Here is a 25,544-nt window from a genome sequence, read left to right as displayed (position 1 = left end):
TCCACTGACACAGCGCTAGCCTGGGACCCCTGTATCCTGGCCCCATCCACAAACAGGCTGACTCTAGGGTTAGGATGCCCTTGTTCTGCAAAGACCTAGGACCCACCTACATTCACCAGCGGTCCAGCACCAGCCCCAAGACTCAGACTCATGCAGCAAAGGGCAGTCACCAGACCTGGGACTCCTTGGGCTCCAACCCCACCCAAAAGAGGGCCAACACCAGCTTCCGAACACTATGCACCTGGCAAACAGCTATGTCAGACACCGGCCCCATCCACCAGAAGGCCAACATGGGATCTCGGACACCCAGCATACAAACCAGCCACCATGACACACACCTCTACCCAACAGAGGGCCAGCACTAGCCCTGAGACCCCCAGGGCTTTGTAATCAGCCACCGTGTGACACAGCCTGGCCCACCAGTGGCTGACAGCCTCGACACAAGGCAAGGCATAGCAACCAACCAGACTGAGGGCCGGCCGTGTCTACCAGACTGCCCACAGTAGTGAGTATACGACAATGAAAGGGCCCGTGCGACCTACACAGAGGGCAACCCCAGATCATACAGCTCTGGTGATCAGTGCGGAGTGCCCTGCTGGGGCAGGTAGGATCTTTCCTACGTAACACCACTTCTCTAAGATCAGGAAATGTAACAAACCTACCAAATATAGAGAAAGGAAGACAGTACATTAGCCAAAACGAGGTAATGGAGGAATATGTCTCAACAATACGATAAAACCTCAAAGGAAGAAATAAGTAAAGTGGAGAAAGGCAATCTCCACAAAAAATAACTTAAGGTAATGATCATAATAAAGAACGTAGGGCAGTGATAAGAGTAACAAAGAGTTAGAAAGTACAAAGAGCAATCAAACAGAGCTGGAGATACAGTGACTGAAATTAAAGCTACACTACAAGGAATGAGCAGTGGGTTAGAAGAGGAGGGAACAAATCAGAGAACACGAAGAGAGCAGTGGAATCCCTCAAACAGAACAGGGAAAAAAGGATTTTAAAAAATGAGGACAGTTAAAAGATCTTGAAATCAACATCAAACACACTAACATTCACTTCACAGAGGTCCCTTTCACAGAAGGTAAAAGGAAAAAAGGGGGCAGAGAACATATTTGAAGACATAATAGCTGAAAACTTCCCTTCTCTGGAAAAGGAAACAGACACCTGGGTCAAAGTACAGAGAGCCAGATCGGCCTAAAGAGGACTAGGAAGACACACTGTAATTAAAATAGCGAAAGTCAAGATAAAACAGTATTAAAAGCAACGAGGGAAAAGAAACATGTCACATACAAGGCAACGCCCATAAGGCTATCAGCTTCCTTTTTCAGAGAAACTGTACAGGGTGGAGGGAGCAGCGCAATGCGCTGGAAGTGATGGATGGGGCAAGCGCAACCAAGACTGCTCGCCAAGGGTCTCCTCCCCATTTGAAGGAGAGACCAAACGTTTTACAGACACGCAAAAGCTGAAAGAACTCAACACCACAAAACCAGATTTATAAGAAATGTCAGAGACTTCTCAAAGCAGAAAAGGCCACTACCAGAAATACGAAAATTACAAAAGGAGAAATCTCTCTGGCAAAGACAAGCATATAGGTAGTCAATTAACCACTTATACAGCCAGTAAAGCTTAAAAGACAAAAGCAGAAAAATTATCCATATCCACAATCATTAGCTAAGGAATATGAGAAATAAGAGGTAAAATATGATGTAAATGTGATGGATTGGGAGAGTAAAATTTCAGAGTTGTTAAAATGTGTTCAAACTTCTATAGATTGCTATATATAAACCTCTTAGTAACAACAAACCAAAAGTGTGTAATTGATACACCCAAGAAAGAGAGAAAGGAATTCAAGCATAACACTAAAGAGAGTCATTCAATCACAAAGGAAGAGAGCAAAGGAAAGAAATTACAAAAATTATTCAGAAAAACAATTAACACAATGCCAGCAAGAACATACCTGTCAGTAATTATTTTAAACATAAACAGACTAAATGGTCCAGTCGGAAGACAGGGCAGCTGACTGGACACGCAAATAGGGCTCACGCATTTTCCGTCTACAAGAGGCTCACTCCAGACCTAAGTAGCACGCATGGGCTGAAAGTGAGGAGATGGAGAAAGGCATTCCTTACAAACAAAAGTGGGAAAGCTGGAGGAGCAATACTTGTATCAGAACAGATGTTAAAACAAACAGTAACAAAAGACAAAAAAGGACATTACATAAGGATCAAGAGTTCAGTCGGGAAACAGATGTAACAGTTGGAAATATATATGCACCCAACATAGGAGCCTAAATATGCAAAGTATTACAACGTGAGAGACCTGGGTTCGATCCCTGGGTTGGGAAGATTCCCTGGAGAAGGAAATGGCAATCCACTCCAGTACTCTTGCCTTGAAAATCCCATGGATAGAGGAGCTTGGTGCAGGCTACTATCCATGGGGTCGCAGAGTCGGGCACGACTGAGCGACTTCACTTTCACTTTCACATACAGCACTAACACACATAAAGAGAAATTTGACGTCAACCCAATATTAGGAGCAAACTTTACCACCCTACTTACATCAATGGACAGAAAATCAATAAGGTAACACTGGCCTTAACACAATAGACCAAATGAAGTTAATAAATATATAGAAAGGATTCTATCCAAAGTAGCAGAATCACATTCTTTTCAAATGCACTAGGAACATTCTCCAGGATAGTTCACGTTAGGCTATAAAGCAAGTCACAATAAACTTAAGAAAGCTGGAATCATATCAAACATCTTTTCTGACCACAATGCTGTAAGACTAGGCATCAGCTACAAGGATAAAATGCAAAAACCAGAAACACATGGAGACTAAACCATATGCTACTAAACAAGCAATGGGCCACTGAAGAAATCAAAGAGGAAATTAAAAAACAGCTGAAGAAACAGGAAACCACTATGATTCAAAATTTATAGAAAGCAGCAAAAGAAGTTTTGAAGAGTGAAATTTATAGTGATAAAAGTCTTATACAGAAAACTGGCAATATCAAGGGAATATTTCATGCAAGGATGGCACAATACAGGGCAGAAAGAGTAAGGACCTCATAGAAGCAGAAGAGAAGAAGAAGAGGTGGCAAGAATACAAAAGAACTGTACAAAAAAAGGTCTCATTGACCAGATAACCACAGTGGTGTGGTCGCTCACCTAGAGCCAGACATCCTGGAATACGAAGTCAAGTGGGCCTTAGGAAGGTTTACTATGAACAAAGCTAGTGGAGGTGATGGAATTCCAGTTGAGCTATTTCAAATCCTGAAAGATGATGCTGTGAGAGTACTGCACTCAATATGCTAGCAAATTTGGAAAACTCAGCAGTGGCCACCTGACTGGAAAAGGTCAGTTTTCATTTGAATCCCAAAGAAGGGCAACGCCAGAGAATGTATAAACTACCATACAGTTGCTCTCATTTCACATGGTAGCAAGGTAATGCTCAAAATCCTTCAAGCTAGGCTTCAGCAGAATGTGAACTGAGAACTTCCAGCTGTTCAAGCTGTATTTAGAAAAGGCAGAGAACCCAGAGATCAAATCGCCAACATTCGCTGGATCATAGAAAAAGCAAGAGAATTCCAGAAAAACACCCACTTCTGCATTACACACTACGCTAAAGCTTTTGAGTATGTGGATCACACTAAACGCTGGAAAATTCTTTAAGAAATGGGAATACCAGACCACCTTACTGAGAAACCTGTAAGTGGGTCAAGAAGCAACAGTTAGAACAGGACATGGTTCCAAACTGGGAAAGGAATATCACAAAGACATGTATTTCATCCTGTTCGTTTATCATATATGCAGAGTTCAGTTCAGTTCAGTCACTCAGTCATGTCTGACTCTTCGAGACCCCATGGCTTCCCTGTCCATCACCAACTCCCAGCGCTTGCTCAAACTCATGTCCACTGAGTCAGTGATGCCATCCAACCAACTCATCCTCTGTCATCCCCTTCTCCTCCTGTCTTCAATCCTTCCCAGCATTAGGCTCTTTTCCAGTGAGTCAGTTCTTCACATCAGGTGACCAAAGTATTGGAGCTTCAGCTTCAGCATCAGTCCTTCCAATGAATATTCAGGACTGATTTCCTTTAGGATGGACTGGTTGGATCTCCCTGCAGTCCAAGGGACTCTCAAGAGCCTTCTCCAACACCACAGTTCAAAAGCATCAATTTTTCAGTGCTCATACATGCAGAGTACATCAGGCAAAATACAAGGCTAGATGATTCACAAGATAAAATCAAGACTGCCAGAAGAAATATCAACAACCTCAGATATACAGATAATACCACTCTAATGGCAGAAAGTGAAGAGGAACAAAAGAGCCTCTTGATGAAAGTGAAAAGAGGAGAGTGAAAAACCTGGCTTGAAACTTAACATTCAAAAAACTAAGATCGTGGCATCCAGAACCATCACTTTGTGGCAAACAGATGGGGGAAAAAGTGGAAGCAGTGACAGATTTTATTTTCTTGGACTCCAAAATCACTGCAGATGGTGACTGCTATGGCAAACCGAGACAGCTTATTAGAAAGCTGAGACATCTCTTTGCTGACAAAAGTCCCTACAGTCAAAGCTATGGCTTTTCCAGCAGTCAGGTACAGATGTGAGTCAGAACATAAAGAAGGCTGGGCACCACAGAATTGATGCTTTCAAACTGTGTTGCTGGAGAAGGCTCTTGAGAGTCCCTTGGACTGCAAAGAGATCAAACCAGTCAACCCTAAAGGAAATCAACCCTGAATATTCACTGGAACGACGGATGCTAAAGCTAAAGCACGAATACTTCGGCCACCTGATGCAGAGCTGACTCACTGGAAAAGACCCTGATGCTGGGAAAAACTGAAGGCAGAAGGAAAAGGGGGTGGCAGAGGATGAGATGGTTAGTAGCACCACTGACTCAATGGACATGAATTTGCACATACTCCCGGAGACAGTGGAGGATAGAGGAGCCTGGTGGGCTGCAGTCAATGGGGTCGCAAAGAGTTGGACACAACTTAGTAACTGGACAACAACAAACAACAGAAAATAAAAGAGTATTTGCAAAACAGACATTTTTGTATAGAAAAAAAATTAAATACTTTAAAACTTATTTTTCAAAGAAATGAAATAACCTTTTCTAAAATTCTTCTGAAGTACAAAAAGTCACTATTAACAATCATTTTATTAATATGGATGAGGTACATTAACAATTGAAGAAATAACCATTCAAAACTAGGGCCCAAAGGAAATACAAGTTATGTTTTATGTATTTATCTCTTCCACACTAAATTATTCTAGCTTTTATATCAATTAAAGGACAGGGGAAATTTTGTATTCCCTTAATATACAATCTCCTATGACTCATCCATTTGTTATTTGACCCATAACTAGTATTTAATTCTTTGAATAGTCTACTCTAAAAACATGAGCCTATAAAAAAATACTGCTTGGGAATAACCTAAAAGAACTGTTCCTTTATCTATAAAGAGGTACAAGAGAAGATATTCTTGCATTTCAATTATTTTATATTTAGATTAAAAGATGACACTACAGGGAAAACAAAGATCCCACAGTGCTCATGCTTGGCACTTTAGATACCAGTGATTATAGCTAACTCCAAATAATGTGAGATTTCAGAGTGCCAACAAAAGTTATAAAAATTGTATTCATTGTCAATGAAATGAAAATATACCACAGATCACGGTTCAGCTGGTGCTGGAGACACAGAATAGCCTAATAAAAAGAAACTAACTCTTCTAGAGCCAAAACAGTGTGCATAGGTAACTTTTAGAGGGCATTGACTGCTTATGAAAAGCCTGACCCCTAGTGGTTATAAACTATGGCCACATACCCCCTCAAAGGACTTTTTTTTTTTTTTAAAGATACAGTGTCTAGTACAGCCATTATGGAGAACAGTGTGGAGATTCCTTAAAAAAACTGAAAACAGATCTGTCATATGACCCAGCAATCCCACTGCTGGGCATACACACTGAGGAAACCAGAATTGAAAGAGACACGTGTACCCCAATGTTCATCGCAGCACTGTTTATAATAGCCAGGACATGGAAGCAACCTAGATGTCCATCAGCAGATGAATGGATAAGAAAACTGTGGTACATATACACAACGGAGTATTACTCAGCCACTAAAAAGAATACATTTGAATCAGTTCTAATGAGGTGGATGAAACGAGCCTATTATACAGAGTGAAGTAAGCCAGAAAGAAAAACACCAATACAGTATACTAACACATATATATGGAATTTAGAAAGATGGTAATGATAACCCTGTATGCGAGACAGCAAAAGAGACACAGATGTATGGAACAGACTTTTGGACTCTGTGGGAGAGGGAGAGGGTGGGATGGTTTGGGAGAATGGCATTGAAACATGTATACTATCATGTAAGAAACAAATCGCCAGTCCAGGTTCGATGCAGGATACAGCATGCTTGGGGCTGGTGCACTGGGATGACCCATAGAGATGGTGTGGGGAGGAAGGTGGGAGGGGGGTTCAGGATTGGGAACTCATGGCGGATTCATGCTGATGTATGGCAAAACCAATACAGTATTGTAAAGTAAAATAAAGTAAAATTTTAAAAAATAATAATAAAAAATAAAGCAGTAAAAAAAGATACAGTGTGGGGAATGCAGTCAATAATAAACTGTTTTTGTATCATGAGAGATGGCAGTTAGACTTCTTACGATGATCATTTTGACACATACAGAAATAACGGATCACCATGTTGTACACCAGAAACACACACAGTGCTACAGGTCAATTATACTTCAAAACAAACTCACTCATAGAAAAAGATGTCAAATTTGAGGTTATATGGGCAGGGTTGGGGTGGGGGGGCTGGATGATTCAATCTCCCCTTCAAAAGGTACCAATTTCAAGTTATAACATATGTAAGTACTAGAGATGTAATGTACAACATGGAAAATATAACGTCAAGGCTGTATATTGTCACCCTGCTTATTTAACTTATATGCAGAGCACATCATGAAAAACGCTGGGCTGAAAGACACACAAGCTGGAATCAAGATTGCTGGGAGAAACATCAATAAACTCAGATAAACAGACGGCACGACTCTTATGGCAGAAAGTGAAGAGGAACTAAAAAGCCTCTTGATGAAAGTGAAAGAGGAGAGTGAAAAAGTTGACTTAAAGCTCAACATTCAGAAAACGAAGATCATGGCATCCACTTCCATTACTTCTTGGCAAAGAGATGGGGAAACAGTGGAAACAGTGGCTGACTTTATTTTGGGGGGCTCCAAAATCACTGCAGATGGTGATTGCAGCCATGAAATTAAAAGATGCTTACTCCTTCGAAGGAAAGTTATGACCAACCTAGACAGCTTATTAAAAAGCAGAGACATTACTTTGTCAACAAAAGTCCATCAATGGTTTTTCCAGTAATCATGTATGGATGCCAGAGTGGGACAATAAAGAAAGCTGAGCACCAAAGAATTGATGCTTTTGAACTGTGGTGTTGGAGAAGACTCTTGAGAGTCCCTTGGACTGCAAGAAGATCCAACCAGTCCATCCTAAAGGAGATCAGTCCTTGCTGTTCACTGGAAGGACTGAAGTTGAAGCTGAAACTCCAATTCTTTGGCCACCTGATGCAAAGAGCTGACACATTTGAAAACTCCCTGATGCTGGGAAAGATTGAGGACAAGAGGAGAAGGGGATGACAGAGGATGATATGGTTGGATGGCATCACCAACTCGATGGACATGAGTCTGGGTAAATTCCGGGAGTTGATGATGGACAGGGAGGCCTGGCGTGCTGCGTGCGGTTCATGGGGTTGCAAAGAGTCGGACACAACTGAGCGACTGAACCAAACTGTATATTATACATGAAAACTGTCAAGAGTAAATCCTAAGAGCTCTCATCACAAGGGAAAATCTTTAAAGCTTTTTATTTTGTACTTATATAAGATGATGGATGTTTGCTATACTTATTAAATCACTTCATGGTATATGTAAGTGTGCTGTACCATGCTTACATATATGCATATATATGTATATATAAGTGTACAAACCATTATGCTGCACACCTTAAACTGACATAAAGCTGTATGTCAGTTATATCTCAATGAAACTGAAAGGGAAGGAAAAAACAGCAAGTTTTGAGCAAGCATGGAAAAGAAAATAAAAAGAAAAATCAGGTGCTTTCATTGGATCTCAACTGCTATTAAATTAAGAGAAATTCTTGCCATTACAAATAAGAAATCTGGCCAAACTATAATTATCTCCATTTATTATACATCATAAAATCATCTCAATTTAAATTCCTTATTTTACAAAGAATATGAAACTGGAACCAGGTCTTGCAAGAGCGCTTGAAAGTCTTCGATTGACAGAGCAGCCCAGAGGTCAAGGATGCCATGCACAAAACTGAGACAAAGGAATGTCCAGAAGGCTGAAGAAGCCGAGCAGCACACCACAAGTGGAGTAGAAAGTCCAGCTCCAGCAGCGCTGTGAAAGGCCACCCCAGCCCCACGACCACAACCACCACCTCATTTCCCAGCATGAGGTTCACTTTCAAAAAGCTTCAGAGTGCTGGGTTTGTTTGGGATTATTTTTGTTCTATAGATTAATATAGAAACTATACAGAAAGTGGACTGAAGGAAGTGGGGTATGAGTTATCTGTAAAAACCATCTCTGGGTTAGCTGAGGTTGGAAATGGAGAAGAAGAGAGAATGATGGAGCAGACACCAAGGCAGTGTCTACGACAGTGACTAAAAGGTTATGGAGGCACTGACAAGCACGGACGTAAGTGTTACATGCAATCACATGAGAAAGTACTCAGAATCTCCCATTCACAACTGGTACTCAATAAATTTTCTTTTTAAAACACTGCTTGAGATAAATTTTGCATACTATACAATTCAGCCTTGTAAAGTATACCATTCAATGGTTTTTAGTATATTCAGTGTTGTGAATATATGTGTGTATACATACAATCTATTTTAGAACATTTTCATCACCTCCAAAAAGGAAATTCTATAACCGTCTGAGGGTCAGGGAAGCCTGGCGTGCTGCAGTCCGTGGGGTCGCAAGGAGCCAGACACAACTTGGTGACTGAACAATACCTGTTTGCAGTCACCCTCCAGCCCACCCCTAGACATTTCACGTAAATGGAATCATGCAATATGTGGCACTAACAAATGTTTCTTTGAATATGAATCGGAATTTCTGGAAGTTCTGCTAGTTCTGAAAAGAGGATGAGTTTATGGTGCATTACTGTGAGACAATGACACCAATCAACCAGAGCAGGGCAACAGTCACCTGAAGATGCCACTAAACGGCTGGGTAACTTTCAACTCCAAGACCCTAGGCCATGCGGGTGGGGAAGAGACTGAAACAACGCAGAAGGCTGAAATCCCCAAGGGAAAAAAGACTGCACAGCAAAAGCAGAGAGCGCAGAGAACTGACTGCCCTGAAGACGACTTTTACTTATGAGCGGAACAAAGAAATGGAGGCGGAAGACTAGTCTCAGAGGCAGGAGAATCAGGACATAATTAAGACGGCTGAGGAAGAGGGGCCACCTGCCACACAGAAGGCTTCCGAGTCCAAGGAGGAGGAAAACAGAATTAGTAACTTCAGAAAGCAGAGTTTCAATAGTTACACGTATGTATGTCTAAAAGGAAGTAAAAGCTTAAATGTAGGAAAATATGGACAGGAAGAATATAGCCTAAGTTTCACAGTTTTGAGAAGGATTAAAGGCAAACATACAAGCCAAATATTTCAAGAATGCAGTTTTCCTAAATATAAGGTACAGTTACTTCTATGCAATCCTTGTATATATTCTAAGTTACTAGAGAGTAAATTAAAGGAAAAAAATGTTATTTTAATGTGAGACACATCAAAAAGTATCATTTTAAAACAGAGGTGTTATTCACAAGGTTTCTATACCATGTTGGAACATGTGGAATCTAGGAAAATGGTACAGATGAACCAATTTCCAGGCTGGGACTAGAGATGCAGACAGACAGAAGGGGTGTGTGGACACAGTGGGGGAAGGGGAGGGTGTGACAAACTGGGAAATTGGGAGTGACATATATACACTACCACGTGTAAAACACACAGCCAGTGGGAAGCTGGTGTATAGCACAGGGATCTCAGCTTGGTGCTGTGATGACCTAGAGGGGCGGGAGGAAGGGCCAAGAGCGAGGGGATACATGTACACACAGAGCTGATTCACTTCCCTGTACACCAGAAACTAATACATCATTGTAAAGCAATTATACACCAATAAAGTAAAAATATATATTAATATATATCTAATGTATTAGATAATATAATAATATAGCAAGGAGATCCAACCAGTCCATCCTAAGGGAAACCAGTCCTGAATATTCTTTGGAAGGACTGATGCTGAAGCTGAAACTCTAATACTCTGGCCACCTGATGCAAAGAACTGACTCATTGGTAAAGACCCTGATGCTGGGAAAGATTGAAGGCAGGAGGAGAAGGGGATGACAGAGGATGAGATGGTTGGATGGCATCACCAACTTGATGGACGTGAGTTTGAGTAAGCTCCAGGAGTTGGTGATGGACAAGGAAGCCTGGAGAGCTGCAGTCCATGGGGTCAAAAAGAGTCAGACACTACTAAGCAACTGAACTGAACTGAAATACATATCTAAAACACAGTAAAACTTCATATAAAATAAAAACATTTATTTTTTTCCCCTACCCTATATAATCATTTTTTAAGGCAATAAAAACAGTCATGGTAATTCTATAGGAGGAAACAGTCATCCTTCAGTATTTGTGGGGTATTGGTTCCATGGTATCCCTTACCCTCACACAAAAGGGTACCAAAAATCTGAGGCTGTTCTCAAGTCCCCTGTACGAAGTGGGGCAGTATCTGCATATAAGCTATGCACATCCTCCCTGTATGTACGCTTGAAATCACCTCTAGATTACTTACATGCTCTAATACAATGGGAACAGTTATTAAACCAATTAGGTAGTATCTAAATAGTTGCCGATGTGGAGCACATTCAAGTTTTGCTTTTTGGAACTTCCTGGAATTTTTTCCTCTAAGATTTTCAATTTACAGTTACTCAAATTAGAGGATATGGAACCTGTGGATATAGAGGGCCAACTGCATAGCTAATTGGGATTTTTACTAAAACCAAAATTCAATCTGTATTACAGCCTGAATTTGTTACCAGCTCACTTTATACTCTTAGGTAAAATAATTTAGCATTTTCAAATTTTAAATACAAATAAAACGTATGCACTACACACAGAATGGTTACTTCTATTTATTAACTTAGCTACTATGGCACGTTCGAAAAAAGAAATCAGAATATACAGAAAGATAACAAGTTTTTAAAATGAGGTTGATTCTTCAATCAATACAAGAAGGTTTCAGTTAATAAAATTTTAAAATATTCCTTTTTTACAGGAAGTTTAAAATGTGATACAATTTTCTAAAATTTATCTATGCATAACCCTTTTTTTTTTTTTTTTTGGCCTCACCATTCAGCATACAGGATCTTCCTCAACCAGGGATTGAACCCACGGCCCCTGCACTAGGAGCACACTCTTAACCACTGGACCACCAGGGACGCCCATTCTATACATAACTTTTAATTGTGAAAAGTAATCTTCAGAGAGCAAACTTGCATAAGAACAACAATAAAATGACTTGAGGTTACACTAAATTAACAAGATGGGAAAATGAGAACTGAATATCAGGTTCACTAAAAAAATTTACAGACATAATGAAACTTCACTTACCTTTTTAAACATAACTAGTGAGATGACTGCTGATGCTGTGAAAAGTGCTGCTATAATTATCATCATGATTCCAACAGGAATACTTTTGTTGAGACCAGTAAGGGATGAAATCCAACCACTATAAAATTTTAAAAAAGTACAATTAGGCAAATAAGTTAACACACAATTTTAAAACAATCACATAATAACTAACACATATTCAGCACTTATGAGACAGGCAACATTTTAGTTCTTTGTATGCATTCTCATTTAATTCTCACAACAACCCCCTATGATATATGTTATATTTAATCCCTATTTCACAGATGAGAAACTGAGTCACCAAGATTATCCAGTGACTTGCCCAAGGCCACACAGCTAACAAAAACAGCACAGTCTGAATTCAAACCTAAGCACCAAAATCCAGAGCCTTAAATATGAACACAAGATTTTACATTTTTTAAAACTGAGTTCATTATAATTTTTTTAAGTTTATTTTAAATTCTGTTTAATTATGTAAGAAAATATTTGAGAACCACATATTCAACAAAGAGCTAGTATTCAAAATATATAAAGTAAAGTTGTGTCTGACTCTTTGTGACCACATGGACTGTAGCCCACCAAGCTCCTCCATCCATGGGATTTTCCAGGCAAGAATACCGGAGTGGATTGCCATTCCCTTCTCCAAAGGATCTTCAAGAACCTTCAAATCTCAACCTTAAAAGTAAATCTTTAAAATTAAAAAAATTTCAATTAGAAAGTAGAAGAGACAGTTCACCAAGAGGATATAAAGATGGCAAACAAGCACAGAAAAGATAAAACATAAGACATTAGAGAAATAAATATTAAAACCGCAGTGTGACATCACTACACAGCTATCAGAATGGCTTGAAAAAAAAAATGAGTGACAACACCAGAATCTGGTGAAGATGTGGCGCTGAAGCACTCATATGTTGCTGGAACCGTAAAATGGTGCAGCTATTCTGGTGAACACTGTCTGGAAAATAGTTTTTTAAAAACACTAAACACGACTCCCTGGCAGTGCAGTGGTTAGGACTCTGCACTCTCACTGGTTTAATCCCTTGTTAGGGAACAGCCCCAGGGGGGTAAAAATCATTTTCAAATAAATAAATACAAATAAAAAACATGCAACTTCTATATGAACCAGCAATTTCACTCTTCTTCTTGGGTACTTATCACAGAGAAATGAAAATTTATGTTCACACAAAAACTTGTTCATGAATGTTTATAGCAGAATAGCCCCAAACTAGGAACAATCCGAGGTCCTTCAACTGGAGAATGGTTAAACAAACTGTGGCCTATCCATACCATATGCTCTTCAGCAATGAAAAGGGATAACTACTCATAGACACAACAACCTGGATGAATCTCCAGAGTATTATGCTTAGTGAAAAAAGCTAAAGGCTACATACTGTATGCCTCCATTCATATAACATACTTGAGGGGTCAAGCAGATCAGTGACTGCTAGTGTTAAGGAGGTAAGTGAGTGTGGCAATGAACTGCAGAATAAAGGATCTTTTGGTGATGAAAATATCCTCTGTCTTTACTGTATCAATGTCAAGATCTTGATTTTGATACTATACCATAGTTTTACAATTATGTTACCACTGAGGAAAACTGAATAAAGGATACTTGGGGATCTCTCATTATTTCTTACGGAGTCTGTGACTCAACAATTATCTCAGAATAAACAGCTTAATTTTTTAACGTCTGCTGAATTACATGAGATCTATCTTATAACAGGTCACCTTGTATGCAACCTCAGTAGCAGATTCCTGTGCTATTTGGTCACCTCACATGCCTCTATGCTCAGTTTTAACACTTTTTCCTAAGTCTGTACTAAAAAGCAAAAGAAATTATTTTGGCTTCATTATAAATAAAAAAGCACTGTTAACATAAACAGTGTGTTTTTTAATTAAACATTTAAAACATCTCCTTTCCGTCAAATGCTAAAGACTAAAAATTTTTAAATGATAATGAACACTACTTTTTCTGACTTAAAATACCCTAATAAATTATATGCATGTATATGTGCTCGTTAGATCTGCAAAGCTATCGACAGCTGTCTGACCTTCAGTGTCTACTCTAATTCAGTAGTCACGTACTACATTCAAGTCTTCAAATACACTCTAGTTACATGATCAGTTTGTAGCAAAGTTGCTTTGTATATACTTTTAGCTTACAAAAATTCAACTGTATGCAACAGTTATGAGAAAGAGAGGGATGATTTTATAAATATGTATTCTTCTATGTACCATTTCACCCAAAGAACGTTGGCTCCAGAGTATCTGAAGAGAGACATAAAATTGATTACCTTCTAACTGGGGTCTAAACAGTCTCAGTTCCTGAGGGTCCCCCACTGAGTGAGCATTTCGCCATACTAAGAATGATCCTATTGTTTAAAGATAGATCCTAAGCAAGCATGCAGTGACTCTACTTTTCAGACATGTGCGTGTGTATTTGCAGTTATGTGTCTAGGAAAATGCATGTTTACATACCTAAAATAGCACTTTACACATAACAAGTACTCTTCTCTTAAATTCCTTCAAAGGTTAGTCCTTAGGAAATTTTTTAATTGCCTTTTTAAATATTTGTTTACTTTAGCTAATCTGGTTTTTCTATGTCAAATATTTTTTAGGAATTCAAAAATTATATGAAGATATTAGAAGATGAGATTATAACTAGAGTAATTAAAGTAAATGACTTACCAGTTACCCCAATTATGAAATCCTGCAGCCTGGAGTACATGTACAGCAAACTGACAAATATAGACGAAAAAGAATACAAAGAATCTGAATGAACTGTCACTCCTGTTTTTAAAAACAAAGGGGGAAAGAAGGGGAGTAGGGAGAAAAAGAAAGGGAAAATGTCATCATTTTTCTCAACATTTTTACATTCACATGTAGACTGACATAAAAAATTAAAAAAACATTTTAAAAAGTATCAGTGGCAACTACCTGAACTGTCTACCCAAATGCTAGACAATGTTATTATTCTCACCAATTTCCAACTGCACCACAAAATATCTTGGCAAAATAAAAATTATTTTGTTTTCATTTTTTATTAAATAGCTTCACTGAATTATAATTAACATATAATAAACTGCAAGTATTTAAAATAACACTTCTGTAAGGTTTGACTTAAGTATATAACCATGAACATTTTCTAATCAAAACAGTGAACACAGTCCAAAGTTTTGTGTACCTGGTTAATTCCTCCCTCCCCACCCACTGCTTTCTGTCACAACAGTTACATATTTTAAGAGTTCCATTTAAATGGGATCATATAGTATATATTTTTTCCTTGTCTGCCTGCTTTCATTCAGCACAGTTATTTTCCAATTCACTCATGCTGTTGCCATGTAACGAAAGTCCGTTCCTCTTCACTGCTGAGTAGTATTCCACTGCACAGTATGCTACAGGTAACCTATTCATTCATCTGCTGGTGGACAGTTAGATTGTTCATGGTTTCTCCTTCTACAAATAAAGCTGCCATGGACATTCAAGTATATGTCCACATATGAACACTTATTTTTTCCTGGTAAATAATTACCTAGAAGTGGAATGGCTAGAACCCACGTTAGAGATAAGTTTAATTTTTTAAGAAACTGTAAAATTGTTTTCCAAAGTTGTTCTACTTCATATTCTCAATGGCAGTATATGCGAATTCCAGTACCTCCACATTAAGACTTCACACAATCAATTCCTTAAATTTTAGCCGTTCTAAGAGTTATACAGCAGTAACTCAATTTAAATTTGCATTTCCCTAATAACTAATGTTGAGCACATTTTCATCCACATTTTCGTCATCATACATCTCCCGTGGCAAACTATCGAAATATTTTTACAAGGTTTTAATTTCCTTTTTCCCCTTACTGTTGAGTTTTGTGAGTTTGAATATACAGGTCTTTTTATCAGATAAATGCTTTGCAGAATTTTCTCCCAGATTGTGGCTTTTTATTCTCTTAAGGATGCCTTTTAGAGAAAAAAGTTTTATCTTTTTATGGACTCAAATTTATCAATTTGCCCTTTTATGAACCTTGATTTTATTGTTTTATCTAAGAAATCTGTGCCAAAGATACAAAGATTTTTTTTCTTGTTTTCTCAAGAAGTTTTATATTTGTTGGTTTAACATTTATGTCCCCTTTTTGAGTTAAGTTTTAAGACATAGTATGAGGGATGGATTAAAGTTCTTTTATTACACATATAAATGCAATTATTCCAGCATCATTTCTTAAAAAGACTGTTCTTTCTGCACTACATTACCTTTGTACCTTTCTTAAAAAAATCACTTATCTATATATGGGTGGGTTTATTTCTGGACACTCTGTCTCATTCTTCTATTTGTCAACCTTTATGTCAGTATCACACCATCATGATTGCTTAAGTTTTCTAGAAGGTCTTCAAATTAGGTATGTTAATCTTCCAGCTTTGCTTTTCAAAGTCTCTTTTCAAAGTTGTTTTGGCTATGCTAGGCTATTACATTTCTATATATCTTTTAGAATCACCTGGTTCATTTCTATAAAACAACCTGAAGGGATTTGTATAGGGACTGCACTGAGTCTATAGATCCATTTGGAGAGAATTCACATCATATAATAATGCTGAGTCTTCCAATCCATCAACAAGGTGCACCTCTCCATTCACCATTTTCTGCATAGACGATCACGTCATCTGTGAAGAAAGTCAGCTTGCTCCTTCCTTTCTACTGTGAGGCTTCCTACTTGGTTTTCTGACCTGTTTATACTGGTGAGAACCTCTACTACAGAGTTTAAAGTTAAGTGGTGAGAATAAACATCTTTATCTTGTTCTTGATCTTAAACAGGAAGCTTTTAGTCCTTCACCATTAAGTAATGATGTTAAATGTTAGTTTTTCATAGATGCCCTTTATCAAGTTGAGAAAGTTACCTTTTATTCTAACTTTGAGTGTTTTTATCATGAAAGTGAAGCTTTTTGGATTTTGTCAAACGTTTCTTTTGCATCAATTAAGATGATCATATGGTGAATTACGATACCTAATTTTCTAATCTTAAACCGATCTTGAATTCCTAGAATTAGCTACTCACTTGATCGAGACACAATATCTTTAAACATACACAACATCTTTAAACACAGAAATTGATTCTTTGGCAAGATTTTCAACTGTCCAAAGTTTACTCCATTTCTGCTCATCCCAGTGACTATTCCAACCCCAAAACACATTTTTGGAAGTCTTCATTAGGGAAGATTTGTCCCTTCTGCTTCATTTATTTAACAATCATTTATTTATATTAATATGAGCATGGCTCATACATATATAAGTTCTTTTTTCTTATTAATGTTTTTGCTTTGTTACCTGTGTACCAAGAAACCAGAGTATCAGAGTGGTTAAAATGATATATGTAACATATACTCTGAAGAGAGTTTCATAAATAGAATAATGTCTAAAGGCATCACAACAGCTATTTCAGTTACCTAACAGGGATCTTTCTAGTTAGTTCCAAACTCACAGATAAATTCTAGAAGCTGAATCTACCTAATAAAACCTCTAAGAAATTTTTTACAAGGTACAGAATATGTTTTAAAAAGTAAGCCTCTTCAATAGGTGGTGCTGGGAAAACTGAAAAAGCTACAAGTGAAAGAATGAAAAGAGACACTTCCTAACATCATAAACAAAAATAAACTCAAAATGGATTAAAGACTTAAACGTAAAGCAGAAACTATAAAGCTCTCTTAGAGGAAAATAAAGGAAGTACACTCTTCAACATGCATCACAAGATCCTCTTTGAAATAAAAATAAACAAATGGGACTTAAGCTTAAAAGTTTCACAGCAAAGCAAACTATAAATAAGATTAAAAGACAACCCTCAGAGTAGAAGAAAATAATAGCAAACAAAACAACCAACAAAGGATTAATCTCCAGAATATATAAGCAGCTCATACAGATCACATCAGGAAAACAAAGAGCCCAATCAAAAAATGGGCAGAAGACCTAAACAGACATTTCTCCAAAGAAGACATACAGATGGCTAATAAGCACACAAAAAGATGTTCAACATCGTCCAGTGTTAGAGAAATGCAAATCAAAACTACACTGAAGAATCACCTCACACCAGTCAGAATGGCCATCATCAAAAAATCTACAAACAATAAATGCTGGAGAGGGTGTAGAGAAAAGGGAACCCTCTTGCACCACTGGTGGGAATGTAAATCAATACAGCCACTATGGAAGACAGTATGGAGATTTCTTTAAAAAATAAGAATAAAACTACCATATGACGCAACAATCCTACTACTGGGCATATACCCTGAGGAAACCATTAACTGAAAAAGACATATGTATCCCAATGTAAAATGCAGCGCTATTTACAACAGCAAAGACACAGAAGCAACCTGATGTCCACTGACGAATGAATGGATAAAGAAGCCGCGGTATATTTATACAATGGAATATTACTCAGCCATAAAAGGAATGCATTTGAGTCAGTTCTAATGAGGTGGATGAACCTGGTGCCTATCATACAGAGTGAAGTCAGAAAAACAAGTATCATATTTTAATGCATAATCCAGAAAGATGGCATTGATGAGCCTATTTGCAGGGCAGCAATGAGACACAGACATAGAGAAAAGACTTGTGGACACGGGAGGGGGAAGGAGAGGGTGGGGCAAATGGAGAGAGTAACATAGAAACATATGCACTACCATACACAAAATAGATAGCCAGTGAGAATTTGCTGTTATGACGCAGGAGCTCAAACCTGGTACTCTGTGACAACTTGCGGGAGTTGGGGGGGTGGGAGGAGGGAAGGAGGTTCAAGAGGGAGGGGACATATGTATACCTGTGGCTGATTCATGTTGATGTATGGCAGAAACCAACACAATACTGTAAAGCAATTATCCTTCGATTAAAAATAAATTTTAAAAATACAAACATTAAGCTGTCCTAATAAAAGGAAAGTATTTCTAAAATATTGCTCTCAAATAGTCATGAAGGAATGTAAAGACTGGTTCGCCTTCCTTCTTTATGTGTAAGCTGCTGCTGTTGCTGTTTAGTCACTAAGTCCTGTCCAACTCTCTTTGCGACACCATGAACCGTAGCCTGCCAGGCTTCTCTGTTCATGGGATTTCCCAAGCAAGAATAGTGGGGTCGTTGCATTTCCTCCTCCAGGGAATACTACAACCAAGGGATTGAACCTGTGTCTCCTGCACTGGCAGGTGGATTCTTCACCGCTGAGCTACCAAGGAAGCTCCCATATGTATAGCTCAGTTCAGTTCAGTCGCTCAGTTGTGTTCAACTCTCTGCGGCCCCATGAATTGCAGCACGCCAGGCCTCCCTGTCCATCACCAACTTCCGGAGTTCACTCAGATTCATGTCCATCGAGTCCGTGATGTCATCCAGCCATCTCATCCTCGGTCGTCCCCTTCTCCTCCTGCCCCCAACCCCTCCCAGCATCAGAGTCTTTCCCAATGAGTCAACTCTTTGCATGAGGTGGCCAAAGTACTGGAGTTTCAGCTTTAGCATCATTCCTTCCAAAGAAATCCCAGGGCTGATCTCCTTCAGAATGGACTGGTTGGATCTCCTTGCAGTCCAAGGGACTCTCAAGAGTCTTCTCCAACACCACAGTTCAAAAGCATCAATTCTTTGGCGCTCAGCCTTCTTCACAGTCCAACTCTCACATCCATACAGGACCACTGGAAAAACCATAGCCTTGACTAGATGGACCTTAGTTGGCAAAGTAATGTCTCTGCTTTTGAATATGCTATCTAGGATGGTCATAACTTTCCTTCCAAGGAGTAAGTGTCTTTTAATTTCATGGCTGCAGTCACCATCTGCAGTGATTTTGGAGCCCAAAAAATAAAGTCTGACACTGTTTCCACTGTTTCCCCATCTATTTCCCATGAAGTGATGGGACCAGATGCCATGATCTTCGTTTTCTGAATGTTGAGCTTTAAGTCAACTTTTTCACTCTCCTCTTTCACTTTCATCAAGAGGCTTTTTAGTTCCTCTTTACTTTCTGCCATAAGGGTGGTGTTATCTGCATATCTGAGGTTATTGATATTTCTCCCAGCAATCTTGATTCCAGCTTGTGCTTCTTTCAGTCCAGCGTTTCTCTCTCTCTTTCTACACAGAAGTTAAATAAGCAGGGTGACAATATACAACCTTGATGTACTCCTTTTCCTATTTGGAACCAGTCTGTTGTTCCATGTCCAGTTCTAACTGGTGCTTCCTGACCTGCATACAGATTTCTTAAGAGGCAGGTCAGGTGGTCTGGTATTTCCATCTCTCTCAGAATTTTCCACAGTTTATTGTGATCCACACAAAGGCTTTGGCATAATCAATAAAGCAGAAATAAATGTTTTTCTAGAACTCTCTTGCTTTTTCCATGATCCAGCGGATGTTGGCAATTTGATCTCTGGTTCCTCTGCCTTTTCTAAAACCAGCTTGAACATCAGGAAGTTCACGGTTCACGTATTGCTGAAGCCTGGCTTGGAGAATTTTGAGCATTACTTTACTAGCATGTGAGATGACTGCAATTGTGCGGTAGTTTGAGCATCTTTGGCATTGCCTTTCTTTGGGATTGGAATGAAAACTGACCTTTTCCAGTCCTGTGGCCACTCCTGAGTTTTCCAAATTTGCTGGCATATTGAGTGCAGCACTTTCACAGCATCATCTTTCAGGATGTTAAATATATGTATAGTTAGTTCATATAAAAGCACAGCTATGAAATGAGTTTTACTATCTTCTTGTCCAGAAAAAAGTTGGTTGATCAAATGAGGCAGACAAATTCTATAGAGAAATATGTTTAGCCTCCTTAAATAGTAAAAGTAGAAAGATGCACAGCTAGTATACTAAATTGATGAAAGAGAAACCTCAGAGTCTGTCATTTTTTCTACTTTTACTATTTAAGGAAGCTAAACATATTTTTTAATAGACTTTGTTTCTTTCATTTGATCGACCCATCTTTCTGTTTCTGGACAATAAGACAGTAAAATTAATCTCATATACACTTACCACACTAATATAAATGATTATTTTTAAATCACTTCAATTTATAGCACTTAGAGAGCTATAAATTCCACATGTCAGCACTTACTGAACTATCTGGACTTTAACTTCCAAGAGTGCACAAATCTTCCTCTATGTAATCTATCCAAATTATTACAAAGGTAAAATCAGTCTAATTCTAATTTTCAAACAGTTGTTCTGTTTTTAACTATGCAAAGAGTTAATTAAAATATACTTCCTCACTTCAAAACAATATAGAAAAGTGATTCTGACTTCCCTGTGAAAACAATTTTACAATACCAGTTGCAATTCCCTGCCAAAAACCTAAAATTTATTAAAGACCTGTATGCTAAAAACTGAGGTAGTTTTTGACAACCAATCTGTTATTTTCCATTAGATCTAAAGATTCCTTCCTTCCGCCCATATATTTTTTTCCCTTCATTCCATTTCTAACCAATTTAGTTTTCTGTTGCATGACACTTTTTTCTCCAAATTCCCTAATCTTCCCCATTTCCTTCCTTTTCATTTTCGGTTTCCATGTTTTCATTTCTAATTCCATTTGGCAAGAGTTTGGGGGACTGAGAGGAGTAGAGGTGGGGGAGGCAGTGATATACATTCTGGATAATCAAAGATATTTTTTGTTGAAAAGGAAAATAAGTTAAACAACTGAATGTGGCTCTCTAATTTCTCTAATACATCGTCTGCACAATGCACGCCTATTTCATAGTAATGTTGCTCCATGTGCATGAGAGCTGAAAAAGGTCTGTCATTCATAAACGAGTTTACTCAAATAAAAAGTAAGCTGATCAACAACTGAATGCATGGACTCATCTAAGGTAGCATCTAAATCAGCATTTCCCAATGTTTATTTTCTGAAGCAATAAAAGATACTTCACATACAGACACATATAATGGTTTCACGGTTACACCACAAAGCACACTAAGCTCTTAAAGAAACCTAAGAAATTCTGAAATGAAGAAACTTATTTAGTTTTATTATCCCACTTAACTTCCCAAACTTAAGCTAATGAGCATTTTTTCCTACAACACCTAGTAACAGCCCACAGAACACGCATTTAGGAAATGTTTATCCTACCCATTCATTAAAATATATCATGCAAAATAGTATACTTAATCTTACAGTCTAAATGGTTTTAAAATGTCACTGCCTTTTGAAAAATCAAAAATGAATTTACACAGCAAATAATTACCAAGTTGCTAGGTGAAGTGACTCACTTTAAATATTACCTTAACTAGATTACCCAGATCCATTTAAAAAATTAAGATTAATCACCACTTTTGACTTTTTTTTGAAGGCAAAAATAGGAATAAAATATTCTTATGGAAAAGAATCTTTCACAAATATTAAGACTTAAGTTTGTTCTCATTTTCCCCTCATTCATTTTCATGTTTGGTCTTCTTTCTCAAGTGGGAGAAAAGAACAGGATATTGTTAGTTACAAGGTCAAATGAACATACAGCAAGTTAGAGATGGACTTAATACACAGAGATGTTATATATGGACTTTTCTGAAGGTATACTGTACAATAATAAAAAGCTTAAAACATGAACATATGTCACTTTTACCTTTAAGGTGCACCACAAATTATTTACTTCACAGGTTTAAAGAGCACATGATAAAGTACACACATTTTACCTGAAAGCTCCGTAAAGTGGTCTGTACCAACAGACAAATGAACAAGGAGTAAAAAGTAAGAACCACAGGATACTCAATCCAAAATCAACCCCTCTTGGAGGATCAACACAAAACCAAGCCAAGCATCCGAAGATATTTAGAAACAGTGTCACAGCATGGACTGTGGAATTAAAAAACAAAACAGAAAAGAAATGTTTACGTTCAATATCATTGAAAAAATACTTCCTAAAAGCACATATAGTCTACCCATTTCCATTTAGTATTTTTCAAAACATTGCTGTTTTTTACACGTTTGATTTGAAAACAGAGTATTCACAGGACAAGGAGTTCTAATACATGCACTGTTTGGCAAAAATTCTTTTGGCCCTTTCCTAATGGGCAATTACACAGCTAAACCAGAGAAGCACACGACCTTAAGGGCTTCTTCCCTAAGAAGGAAACATGTGATGTATCTCTTGATCCAAGGCCCAAGCAGGAAAGTAGTGGCTGCCAGGAAAAGAACCAGGACTTGAGAAGAAAAAGATCCTACACTTAGAACTATAATTTTTATAGCATAGGGCTGCAGGCTCCTCCCAGCATGAATTACACAAGAGAATACTAGAGAAGTGCCCTGTGCAATCTCATTGTAACATTTTTAAGCAATAAAATTAATTATAATGACTGGACTGAAACTACTACTACAGTAGAAACTTCCAGTGACTACACAGTCAATCTATAAGGATTATTAACTCATTTTCATAAAGTTGCCCATTTTCTCAAGTCCTGGCATTAAAAACAGTGTTTTGGTAGGGGATTACATTTATTTTTTAAAAAGTAAAGTTTACAATGATGCACTTGACCTACTTTGGCAGATCATTCTTTTTGTTAATACAAATAGACCTTGGCAAAGTCTTCCTATAATCTTAATAATTACTTTGCCTGACAGACCAAAACCCAAAAATCTGAGTAACATCTAAGAACACTATTATCCTAAAGAATATTGACCCATTATAACTAGTAACTTTTTTAAAGGATTTTTTAAAAAATTTATTCACAGGCTGAATTTTTTAATAAGAAATAAATCATTTCAAAAGTTAAAGTACTGTTTAATGTAAATTATCAGTACAGTAAAAATGTTAACAAACTACTACCTTAATGAAAAACAACAAATGGTAAACCTAGTAAATATAAATTTTAAAAATACATTTTCAACATACATTAAAAAAACTAAAATTTCTTTAAATTATTAATCAAAAAATTGATAGTTAATGAAGTAAGATATAGACAAATTCCAGGGTGCCTCTAAATTTGCCTTTATCTAACAACCAGATAAATACACAAATGCTAGGGAAGGAGAGCGAGCCCCAGAGGAAGAATGAAAATACGTGGGTTTGAGTGACATATACTGAGCTAAGCAACCTCCGTGCATTTCAGGTTTTCAACTGAAGAAGGGCACAAGCCCTTCCAGCTTTAAAATTCCATCCCATTCTACCACACAGGAAAGACTCTTATTTATTCCCATTATGATTCCTAAGTCATGAAAGCTAGCTTATAATAAATTTACTCAAAATCCTTGGCCTCAAAATAAAAGTAGTTCTGTTAAGGGCTTAAAAACAGAATTTGAGATATTGTGTGATATTATTCTGTAATATTAAATGGAATCCAACTGCCTAAAACCATTATAAATGTCCAGAACATTAAGTCAAATTTCAACCTCTAAAGAAGTAACTTTTTAAGGTTTATCCCCTAATCTGTTTAAGAAAAAGAGACAGAATATACGGGTATGTGTATTTTAAAGCTCACAAAAATTCTTTTCAGAATAGATTAAAATGTCAATTAAATTTTGTGTAATCTATTAAAATTTTTTCTATATGTTTTCATAGTAACCAGCAACTATGATCATTTGTATCCCAATGAAGAGTAAAACATGTATGTCTACTTACTAAACAATCAGTCCTCTTACACAGAGACCAAAAAAAACACACAGAAGGTCTAGGTAAAGTGAAATGCACGATTCTACGTTGTTAATTTCAATCCAACTTCAGTCCACTTGATGGATTTCAATTGTGGGTAAAATACTTAAGAAAATTTTAGGCCATTTTGTTTATATGATTCCCAAGTTGAATGATCCTCCTCCTTATAAAATTTCAATTTGCTTTATTAAGCACTCAAATCTGGTATTAGTGGACCTAAATTTGCAACCATCATTGGAATATTCTTCTTGCTAAGTCCTCCATTACAATATAAGATACCTAAAATAAACAATTTTAGGACAGTATATTATCTTTTTCAATAAATGGTCTTTAACGTAGCTGATGTTTTTAAATTTTCTTTTTCTTTTCTTCTTTAAGTTCAAGAGTACAGTCAAAAAGAGGTTGAGATTAATTTCATATTGGTATTTCTAATTGCTTCAGTTCCTTTACAGAGATTACTTGCCTCAAGAAAAGTACCATTGAAAGCATATCTTCATCATATTTGAGTTTAAAATGGAAATTACTTCTTTATTTTGGTACCTTGTAGGTGGCATAACATGGAAATCTAAACTCTGGGATCTAGAATCAAGCCATCCAACTCCAACTGTACTTACTGAGTAATCTTGGGCAAGTCAGTCAGATTCTCTAAGCTTTAGTTTCTCAAACTATAAAGCTAGATAATATAATACCTGCTTCATAGTGTGATTTTAAGATTTAATAATGTAATATATATACAGTGATTAGCTCTGTGCCTTGCACAAAGTAAATCCTGGATACATGTTATCTCTTGTTAGAATTATTATTACAGTGTGATAATATTCTCAAGGCCAGAATACTGGAGTGGGTAGCCTTTCCCTTCTCCAGGGTATCTTCCCAACCGAGGGATCAAACTCACATCTCCTGCATTGCAGGCGGATTCTTTACCAACTAAGCTATCAGGGAAGCCCATTACAGTGTGAAAGCATTAGTCAACTCCAAAATCAGTAACAAGATAGACTTCTTGAAAATAACTTACTAAAACAGCCTATATCTTATGAAATTGAGAGACATTACTAGGCTAGCGCTAGATCGTACTTTGTTGCAGATAATGTTTTTTCAAATCAGAACCTTAACTGGATGGAATACAGATCTACCAACTGAACAGGGTTGGGAAAAACTATAGCCAACTATGTTATTCGTAAGAACCTCACAAAGTTATATGT

General features: G+C 37.5%; 1 protein-coding gene across 1 annotated transcript in view; it reads right to left on the bottom strand.

The window, feature by feature from the left end:
* The window catches only part of SCAMP1 (secretory carrier membrane protein 1), a 148,483-nt gene that overhangs the window by 39,336 nt on the left and 83,603 nt on the right, over positions 1-25,544 (bottom strand). The window contains exons 6-8 of the mRNA XM_052646298.1: positions 22,391-22,550; positions 14,458-14,559; positions 11,749-11,866 (exon numbers count right to left, since the gene is read on the bottom strand). Of these exons, the coding sequence (XP_052502258.1) occupies positions 11,749-11,866; positions 14,458-14,559; positions 22,391-22,550 (380 nt within the window). The remainder of the gene's footprint in view (positions 1-11,748; positions 11,867-14,457; positions 14,560-22,390; positions 22,551-25,544) is intronic.

This window comes from Budorcas taxicolor, chromosome 10 (assembly GCF_023091745.1).
Source record: "Budorcas taxicolor isolate Tak-1 chromosome 10, Takin1.1, whole genome shotgun sequence".
Taxonomy (NCBI): Eukaryota; Metazoa; Chordata; class Mammalia; order Artiodactyla; family Bovidae; genus Budorcas; species Budorcas taxicolor.
The sequence above is the reverse complement of the archived record's forward strand: the minus strand, read 5'-3'. Positions and strand labels throughout refer to the sequence as shown.